This window comes from Chelmon rostratus, chromosome 4 (assembly GCF_017976325.1).
Source record: "Chelmon rostratus isolate fCheRos1 chromosome 4, fCheRos1.pri, whole genome shotgun sequence".
Lineage (NCBI taxonomy): Eukaryota > Metazoa > Chordata > Actinopteri > Chaetodontiformes > Chaetodontidae > Chelmon > Chelmon rostratus.
In genome coordinates, this window is record NC_055661.1 from 27115374 (window position 1) to 27126092 (window position 10719).

At 41.9% G+C, this 10719-nt stretch overlaps 1 protein-coding gene across 3 annotated transcripts in view; it reads right to left on the minus strand.

The window, feature by feature from the left end:
- ryk (receptor like tyrosine kinase) overlaps positions 1-10660 on the minus strand; it is a 36741-nt gene extending 26081 nt beyond the window's left edge. For all 3 annotated transcript variants that reach the window (XM_041935500.1, XM_041935501.1, XM_041935499.1), the window contains exon 1: positions 10019-10660. In XM_041935500.1, the coding sequence (XP_041791434.1) occupies positions 10019-10232 (214 nt within the window). In that variant the 5' untranslated portion in view covers positions 10233-10660. The remainder of the gene's footprint in view (positions 1-10018) is intronic.
- Between the last annotated feature and the right edge of the window lie 59 nt (positions 10661-10719).

Genomic DNA, 10719 nt, shown 5'->3' on the forward strand with positions numbered 1-10719 from the left:
CTTTGTTTGCTCTCTCAGTGTGTGGTGTTGAGAAGTCACCTTGTTCTTTAAAGCAGAGCAAACCGCCTTTGTCTTGGCATGTATACTAGCTTCAGTCTCTAGTCCGAAGCTAGGTGGGTTAGCAACCTAGTCACACTCCATGGCTGATTTCTCGTTATTTTTTACCTTCAGTTTATCCCTTTCCATATTCTTGACAGCAATCTGACAGAGTTAGAGCAGTTCACTCTGCAAACTCCAAACTGAATTATCTGTCCGAGAAGCAGCCGATTAGGAACTGCTCGACTGCTTGCGGATGAAGACGATGAGTGTTTGTGAATAGATCATATATGTAAATAACTTTTTTTCTGTCCTGCTTTTTTGGGTTTCCTTTCAAGATCGTGTGCATGCAGGCAACCAAACCACACACCTACTCATGTTCTGTTTTAATAAACAACTAAAGGGACATCTTGTCTGGAGTGCATTGTAACTTATGACCCCTGGTGGCCACAACATTCATAAACCAGTCAAATTACACAGTCCTGCCCATATAATATAACATGAAACAAGTGGGAGAGGCTTACCATTCTTTACAGCCTGCCAACCGTATCTTGTATAGCTAAAGCTATACAATGGCAATGCTTAAAAATGACTCTGTTGAGAAAGCTGATTCCCAGATGCACGACCGCATGCGTTTGACCAGGATTCAACATAAAACGAACGACATACTCTTCTGCACAAAACACCCCGCTGACATTCCCAGAGCACCAACGCATTATACCTCGCACCTTCCCCCGTTCAATCAGTCCTCTGCTGTTAGCCACTGAGCAGCTCCGATGGAGTAGAATTTAAGTACCTTGCTCAAGGGCACATCAACGCTTCTTTCAGCTGTGGGAGGTTTACTCACTCACTTCCCCTCCCCTGCTTTTTTTTTTTCTGGCTGCGACGTTAAAACTTTTACATAACACCACATATAAAACGTATAAATGTACTACAAATGGCCATTCTTTTCATATACAGTTGTCAACATAAAACTATGATTTACAGCAACAAATCAGGGCTAATAAATCAAAGTTTGTCTTAACATTTGGGCTCTACAAAGCCTTGAGTCGACATGCAGCGTTCTCTTACACGCTGTGGATCACGTTGCAGACTTTGAGAGGGGGGAACAAAAGGTGGCAGTGGCCAGGTGGTAAGGTCCAGGACAGATATAACAAAGACCCTCTTGTGCGCACAGTCGACACTGTATCTCCCAAAGGCTTCATCCCTGAGTGCTCAGGAGATAAACACTCCCTCCAGCCCCTCGCTGGGAAGATACTGGCCACATTAACCAAGGAAGGAGAAAATGAGGGCCTGCGTGAAACTCTATCAACTGGAAACTCCAAACAAATCCGAAGGCATGAGTGAGTCAGGAGAGGGGAGGACGATGCACGAAGGATCTCAAGATCCAAGATATCGGACACAGGAGAGACGCAATAAAGTGAGTAGACCGGGGTTTGTAAAGAAGCCCAATGCTATGGATTTGATCAGTCTCAGCTGACAGGTAAAAAGGAGAATATAAAAGAATATTATAACTGCTCCAGGCTTCACTTAGAAATGTTAATCACTGCCGACCAGCATGCTTGGGAAAAACAGAAGGAAAACCTCTCACACTCCTTCATACAAACATGTCACTCAACACTGACAGATTCAACACAAACAGATGACTGGACAAATACTTTGTACCACTACAAATTTGAAAAGATTGATCTGACGTGAAAATTACAGCATGATTCAAGACACATGCAAACCAAATTCAGAACAGGCAGCACTTTAGACGACTCAAATGATCACGAGACTTGCTATTCGCTTTATAAAATAAAAAGGTCATTCCAAGTGGTAGTGAGTGTGTGCTTTCATGTTTTATTTCAGCACATATTAGCTGAGGCTATCAAGTGTAGTTTTATGGTATTTAAAGAAAACTTGAAGGCCTATAAACATTGACACTGATTTAAACTGCACCATGTTAAAAGGTCATAAAAGTGTAAATGAAAATATGTTCTAATATACACATAAAATAAAGTTTATAATGTTTCTTTGTTTGTTTTTCATGAAAATGTCATTCTGGCTTTGACTCCTCAAACAGCCAGCCTCTGCTTTAATAACATCCACTCGAACACGAGGCACTGGGTTAACAATTTCAGCAGGAAATCACCTGACATGCCATCCATCTCACAGTTGGCTCTCAGAGATGAGAGCTGGCACCAGAGAGATGTTCTGCTTTAACTCATTATCCAGGTTACGAAGTCTGCAGGATTGAGGCAAAATGACGAGGCGTGCAATTTTAGCTGCACAGGTTTAACTTTATCACAACCTTCAGCTCTGAGGTGTGGCAACCATTTGCATCTTCCTGAAGAACGATGGCAGAAGACAAAACTGCAAGAACAAAGCTTGAACATCTGAAATGTTTAAGTGCAATGGAAACTGACAAACTGCGGCAGCAGACCAAGACATCAGATCAGTGTGGAGCGACGTGGAGGCTGAAACCTTCCTCAAATTAATAAATAACACAAACATAAACGCCATACTTCCATCACATTTTCAACACGACTGGTACATAACAGAAGTGGATGGAAACATCCATCAATTTTCATTTTCTCTGCAGATTTTTGTGAAATTCAGTTCAACTCTGTGCTTCATTTGGATGGAAACTTGACTAGTGAGGCTTTTTCACTGGCGCTTCTTGCCAAAGGAAAGGTTAGGCATAGCCAAGCTTTAGTGCATGTCCCAACAGAAAACCAACTGAAGTCTCTTTACTTGCAGCTATTAAAGAAAAGCATCAAAGTATTAAATCCTTTAAATGAAAAGGGCAGTAATAACGTAGAATAAAATCATGATGATGAAGCATGTCGTCTGATGAAAACAAACCCAAAGATCCTGACTGAAGACATCAACTAAGCTTAAACAGTTAGGCCGTAAGAGCCGCACTGGTTGCAAAACCAGTCACTCTGAAAGTATCTTACAGCTTGAAGAAAAACACGCATTAAGTCACAATCTCTGCGGTTTTCTTTGACTCACTTCAAAGAAACCATACGTCAGTTTCCCTCCTTTATTCTATGAAGAGGCCCGAGGGCAGACAAGGATGGAGGCAGGGCAAGGAAACTGAGTCCGCCTCCGTCTCTGTACAGGCACCGTGTTGATGCCTATTTGTTGCTTAAAGGGCCTCCTCGGTTTACTCAACAAATATCAAATGGCTTGCAGAAAAATGATTAGCTGTGTGAGGCAGAATTACTTCATCTTGAGCTGACTAACGGGTCATTTAAGGGGTCTCGTGGACACCACCTCATTCATCTATTTTTGGATGCTGTTTAACATGGACAGCTTTGTGAGGAGAGCAGCGGTTTGAAAGCCTCGGTTGTGTGAGGAAGGTCAAATATTTTTATTTGTTTTTGTAGTTCAGAAAGGTTTGCTTCCTAAGTTTAGTATAATCTCTTAGAAATGCTACAGACTCGAGGAGGCATCTGGTTTCAACATCTACTGTTTCTAATATTTTAACATTCGAACAAAATTAAATCAGTTTAACTCAAGCATGGCGGCAGTCTTAAAACAATTACAGTGCAACAAGCAGAAAAAAACTCATGATTGTATATGTCTGTTGCCAATGTCCCAATTTTAACACAAGGGAAACAATTTAGAAAACGGGAATCTCCTGTCAAAGCGGCGACCCGTCTTTTGTCTATGAGCAGCAGCTCTCGGACAAAGACGCGAAAGCGGGGGCTCCTCTCGTCAACCGCAGGATCTTTGGAGAGTGGCATGAAGGAAATGAATGCTGCTGCCAATCACTCCTCGCTGTTCACAGGCTCTTTTTCAAAGCTCCTGCTTGCCTTTCAGCTCCTTGGAGGAGGGGAGGAGGGCTGGTTCGCCCACATGCACTTGGCTCTTCAAAATACAAGGACGATTTTACACACTTGCGCACATTTTTAGCGGGATATTTTTATTTTTGCATGCTCATCCAGAGGAATTAAGCCAACACTGATCTACTCTTGGGCTGGTGGTCAAAATGACAAGAAGTGTAAGAATTTTCCCTGTTGGGTCACAATTAAAACAAAACAGAAATGTTTTTTTAAGATTACAACATGTGAGGTAGTTGTAACACCAGGTGGAGTTTGTCTGATTATAATCTGTCAACAACTGTAGCTGCACAAAACACATCTCTCCTTCCCACGAGCAAAGTATTGGAAAAAAAAACATTTTAATGGGGAACTGCTTATTTTGTCTATACAATACCAATTTTGGTTGGGACCGGGGAGCTATGGTTTTGCTTTGACTGGAAAAGCTCAGCACTACTACAGTGAGCTGCGAGCGCAGCGACAGAGTAAGTAGTATGCCATGCAAGGACTAGAAAACAGACTCTCTTAGTGCTTACTTTCCACCAAGAAAAATTCCTCAGAGTAATGTGTTAGGGATCAAGTCAACTGGTGATTCTGCCACGGAAAACTGGGCTCAAAGGGTCATTATTATAGGAGACAGCGAATGAATGTACAGAAAACCTATTTTTACTTCATCCCTCATCTTCTAAATTATCACATGGATGTTCAGAATGCCAAGAAACAGGGGCAGAAAGAAAGCTATTGACGCCTGTAAAGCAGTGTCACAGCTCAGGTCATGGGCCTTGTGAATGTAGTCTCTAAGAACCGCCTGGTGTTCAGTGAGCAGTGCGACGCAGCGTCTCCCTCACAACAATCCAAATACATTTCTGAACAGCATTTAAAATAAAAGACTTTGACATATGGTACCTGCTGGAGCACTAAATTTGATCTTAAATAATTAATTGACTGATTGGCAGAAAATTAAATCTGCAACTACTTTGATAATTTATCATTTAAGTCATTTTTCAAGCAGAAATGTCAAAAGTTCTTTGTGTGCAGCTTCTCCAACTCGTGGATTTCATTGTAAACTGAATATCTTTGGGTTTTAGACTATTGTTCAGACAAAATATAACATCTGAATATATTAATGTGATGGCCATTTTCTGACTCTTTAAAGACTAGTTGACTAATTCTCCCCCTCCCTGTGACTGAATTATGTGTGTTGTTTCATGTTCAGGACTATATTTTCTACTCAAATGTAATTTCTTAAAGATGATTCATTAACTGTTCATTATGACCCTTCATTATACTCCATGTTTGGATCAATGAGGTGGTTTCACATTTAAAAAGAGCGAGTGTGACCTGGCCAGCTTTTCAGAATCAGAAGCAGTTCGGCCCCTGTGGGTCCCGTAACTTCCCATGTTCTGCCAACATCATTCAAACCCAGGATGCGGGTCTTGAGACGCAGCTGATATGGGAGCTGAGGGTAGGAATGTATGTGGACGGCAACGTTCTTCAGACAAATAGTTCACTACCCGTTAGCCATATGCAAAAACAATCAGGGATGCTGCCGCAGTTCATCCATAGACAAACACGCCGTGCATGCAAAACCCTGTTTCAGCTCGGGCATGACGTTTTCCTGTTCCCAGCCAACCCCCCGAGAGTCAGGTTGTTTGTTAAAGTTATCAAAATGAAATCCTCAACAGACAGTCCATCTGCTGAAAAAGCAGAGACCACAGCAAGACTGCCTTACTTGGTGATGTCACTTTTTCCCCCTCTGACAATAACCTCTCTATGCTTTACTGGAAAATGCTATTGTAATACTGTATCGTGAACAGTTGCAAGGAATGTGGAGCGAATGGATCTGAAGGAACTTCATAATGGTCACAACGGAGCTTAGTGGGGATTTTGAAATGTTAAACATGGCCGAGGAACGCTCATGGGATTTAGCAAAGATCTGACACATCAGGCTTTGGCACCACTGAGCTGTATGTATAACCGTATGTACAGTTAACCTGCCCTGCATTAGTGGTCTGCAAAGCATTACGTGAGATAAGTTTGCAGCATAAAACAGAATGACATTACATTAGTGGTAAACATAATACTCAATTTTCAAATATAATAATAACATGCAAAAGTAGCTTTTTTATTGTAAACAGCTACATTGTTGTCCATCTAAAGGAATAATGACAAACTGCTGGTTAGTCACACCTGAGAATGTAACTAACAGCTTTATCTGAGGACTGCTAATGATTCTCTGCAGAGTGGCTGCTTGAACTACAATTAACTTCACATTCACTGGACAAATAACTCCACAGTTGCAAATCCTGTGGGTCTCTCCTGCTATAACATTAGGGTCAAAACAAAGACTGTCACTGCTGCTCACTATGAACCAGCTGGCAGTTTCTTACACTAACGAGGTAGCTTGTGATCACTGAGAGTGACTGAGGTGATAAGCCAGATCGTTTACCTATTTTGTCACTATTTCAAATCAACAATTTACAAATTCTTAATTATTCAGCATATCCTGTGTTTTAGCAAAAGGCCTTTCCAGAAAACAGGTGTACCTTATAACATTAATAACTGCTCCATTCTGTATTATTGTGGCAGCTCCAGGACCCTCTATAGGCTGTTTTCATAGATGACTAGTCTTCATAGGAAATCATAGGTGTTACTGATAACATGAACAACAGCTCTGTTCTATTAAAGTGTCCAAATAAGCTATGTGACAATAACCCAGCATGCACAACACCAGGACCCTAAAACTGAAGCAGCAAAATAGAATTCACCCACAATGAATTTTATTATTGATAACCTGTGCTTTCCCTATCACGACACATCAAAGTGTCTTCTCTGAAAAGGTCCTAGTGGGCATTACTGGGATGATCATCAGGACCTGCTTGGACAAGCCACCTCATCTTTTTGTCCTAACTGATCTATATGCCATGGTAGAAATCACAATATATTATATACTCGACCACAAGCTTACAAACACAAATAATCATTTGCTGTCTTACTAAATAAAGAAATCATACTGATCAAATTTAAACATGCCCAAATATACTATGGCTACCCTTGGACAGCCCTGTCTGGTGCGCTGGATACTCGTATGTTAAATACAGGATTCGCCAGAAACTCCCAGCTATGTAAGCAGACACAAGAGCTTTGTGGTTTAGAGAACAATTTTAGGAGATTACGTTCCTTTTTTGTGAACAGTAGGAATTAATGTTACCGCATGTGTGCATACAGGGCTGAGAGCAGCTGGGGACAATATACATAATGCATTTTAATTCATTATGTAAATTCACTGATGAGTCTGACAGCGAACTACAAGACCTGCGCCGTTCCAGCTGGTTTACAAAGAAAACAGCAAACTCTGGATCTCTCCACGAATCTGCAGCGAGACTCCCCCAGCAGCCGATTCTCGCCAATATGATGCCAGTTTCATCTCCATCCAACATGTTTTTTCCTTCGGTTCCCACTGCATCATGGAAGTTTCTTTCCACGCATACTTTTAGCTCGGCGCACATAGTTGTCAAACATTAAGAGATTTCTCCATAGGACCAGACAAGGTTTCAAGCAAACCACAAAAGAGGCCCTCGTCTGGCAACGGAAGATTAACTATAGCGTGATGGGGAACAAGGGGAACCAAAAAGGACAGAGTGAGCCTATGGTCTGACACCAGTCAGATTAAAGAGGGGAGGAAAGGAGCTGAAATGTTTTTTTAAACAGCACAATGAGTGCTACATAAAAAGCCACAGACTACCATCATCTAGCTTACCTACTTACATATTCTTAGACATTGCGAGATCCAGTAAATCTGTGTTGAATGTGCATCTATATGATACCCACGATTGAGTTAAACTGTCAAAAGGGCCCAAACATAGTAAGACATATTCTTGTCTGATGCCTGGCAGCATTGAATCACTGCCTCTACATACAGCACGAGGAGATTCACCAATATGCAGTAACTTCCTGTTCAAAACCTGGACACACCTGATGCTTTCTCCTGGAGATATGGACAACAGAACAGCAGAGTGCCACTGAATCACAGCAAAAGGGCTGATGCCACAGCAAGGTGATGGTATATTTATTAACAGCAGATAATTTGAGAAGCTGCAACATCAGCTTCCTCCCTCCACAAAGATATTATGCACTAGCACTTCTACCCATTCATTAGACTGTACAGTGGCACTCACGTGGTAAATGACTAGTTCCAAACTGCACCCTCCAGGCATCTTCAGTAAACCCTAAATTAACAACTTAAGACCAATCCTTCGACTGGCTCGACCTTGGCACCAGGATATAGGATATTAGCCCACTTACAGCCAGATTCTGCAGCACAGTGCTGTCAATTTAGCACGTGTAGTAAGTTTGGCTTAATATGGCCAAGGCAGTTACATATGCCACAGTGCCCCTAGCCCAACACATCCATAAGACACAACTTTGTGCATTTAGTACAGCTGCATAATGGACTCCACAGCACTATGAACACACCAGACCACGCTTACATCCCTGCAGCTCACTTCATATAACCGAAAACTGACACTCAACCACGAATGCCCCCTCTCTGGTTGTAGTTCTTTAATGCTTGCCATAGTCCTGTCCGCCTTTCCACATTTCCTGGTGATCCATCAACTTACTTTTCATGATGCCACCTGAGGTCAAAACAGATCAGGCCCTTTTCTTCATGATGCTACATTGCACGTAACAGGAGCACTGATTTAGATTAAAGATCCTCACATGATATGAGCAGGTTTCCTTCTAAAACTGTACTGAAGTCCAGTGAAGCATTACAACTTACTCTTACAGTGTTTAAAGAGCCACAGTGAGGCATGCAGTATGGGTTAACAGAAGGGCTGTAACTAACTTTCTCAATTAATGTCAGAAAATGAAGAATAACATTGATCAGTGTTTCCCGAATGCCAAGATCATGTCCTCAAATGTCTCCATTTGTCCACAACCCAAACATTTAAGTACACACACACTTAACTAAATTATGTACATTTTAGAATATTGGTACATTTCATTGGTATATTTTATTGTTTACTGTTTACTGTTTATATACATTTTAGTATATTTCAGCTGCTGTCGGTTCATTTCACTGGTATATTTTATTCTGTTGGCACATTTCACTGGTATACTTTATTGTTTATTCCCTTAGTATATTTTCATGTCTGGCATATTTTTAATTGCATTTACAAATATTTTTATTGCATGTTGGTTTATTTTATTCCAGTATCTTAATTTTATTTTAGAAACTTTCTTATCTTTCTTATTATCTTGTTTCTAACATGGGGGTTGCAATGCAAATTTCATTGACATGTCATGCTAAATGACAATAAAGAAATCTTGAACCTTGAATCTTGATATTCATCTTACTGACATAGACAACTGAAGAAGAAGCTGCAGAGAATCAGAGAATTTCTTCTCCTTTTACTTAAGAAATAAACTCAAACAGATTAACTGATTATCAAAATGGTAGCCAATTAACTCAATAGTTGACAGCTAATTGATTAATCGTTGCAGCTCTAGTTAACAGTACTTTGGGTGTAAATGCTCCCTGGCAGTGGAACATTTAAGCACTGCATCTTGATCTGTGTAGATTACCTCATAAAAAGCAATGAGATGGCACAGAGTGCATTTTATGGCAGATGTTTATCTTACTGTAAATGTAAGCATCCTTTTAAATGAGAAGCAACATTATTTTCTGCTGTTAATGTTATCTTAGATCCAGTTGTCCCTCAGAAACCTTCCAGAACTCATACAAAGACACGATCCTCTGTTTCTCTACATCTACAGGGCTTCTCCTTTATTTCTTAGGTTTCGCCTTACCATGGGCTCAACACACAATTAGCACATCAAATGATCAAAGGAACAATGTGTGCAGCACGTGCATTAAAGTTAACTTTGCAGACTTGCAACTGAAGTCATGCTCTTTGGCTCAAAGTTAAACACTCAGCTGTGTGTGCCAGGCAGCATTTACACCCAAGTATCTGTGAGCCCACGATGTAGGCTGTGCTCACTAATGCAGCTCTTTAATCACAGTGAGAGTAAGTTGAAATGTATCCCGAGAGCTCAGTTTTGGAAGGAGATCTGCAGATGTGGGGGCACACTGGCACAACTGCATCACCTCACGCACACAGATAACACTAACCACAAAGTTTGAAGACTTTACTTGTAGGCCTTCTTACCCAAAAGCTTCTTCACCTCCTCCACACTCATGTATATGTTGACACTCGGGTTGTTGTTGCTGCCGCCGACGCCTGAAGTGCTGCTCGGGTTGGCGAGGCAGCCGGCCCCTTCCAGCAGCAGGAGGAAGAAGAAGCCCCCGAGCCTCCACAGCACCGAGTGTGGCCAACCTCGGGACTCAGGCGGGCTGCCAGAGCCGTGAATCAACCCCAACATAGCAGTGGTCGTCTGGCTCGCAGTTGTTCTCGGTGTTCCCCAGTCGCCAATGTCGTTCTCATCCGTATCTGAAGTTAATCCCGAGAGGCAACATTACTAGTTACTTTACGCCGCAGCGCCACTTTTAACCTTAACTCCTTTTCCACTCGCTTTTTTTTGTCCTTTCTTGCTAGCTGAGACGGGCTAAGTTAGCCGGAGCAGGCTAACTTTCGTCGGGTTGCGCTAACCGTCCGCGGTTAGACTGTCGTTTGAACGTTCACGATATTTACGACGTTTTCCCGGCACGTAAATTACACACCGGATACCGCCACATCGAGGCACTTTGACAGACGCAGGTAAAAACGAAAGAAGGGGGGAAAAGTTCCCTCAAGCAGCAAACTAGCTAATATATCCAGCTTCCTCCCTCCATGGTCTTTCCTCCCGTTGCTTTTCCCCACTATCTCAGTTTTCACTCGGAGCAGGGAGGGGGGCAGCGGGGGCTCGCTGC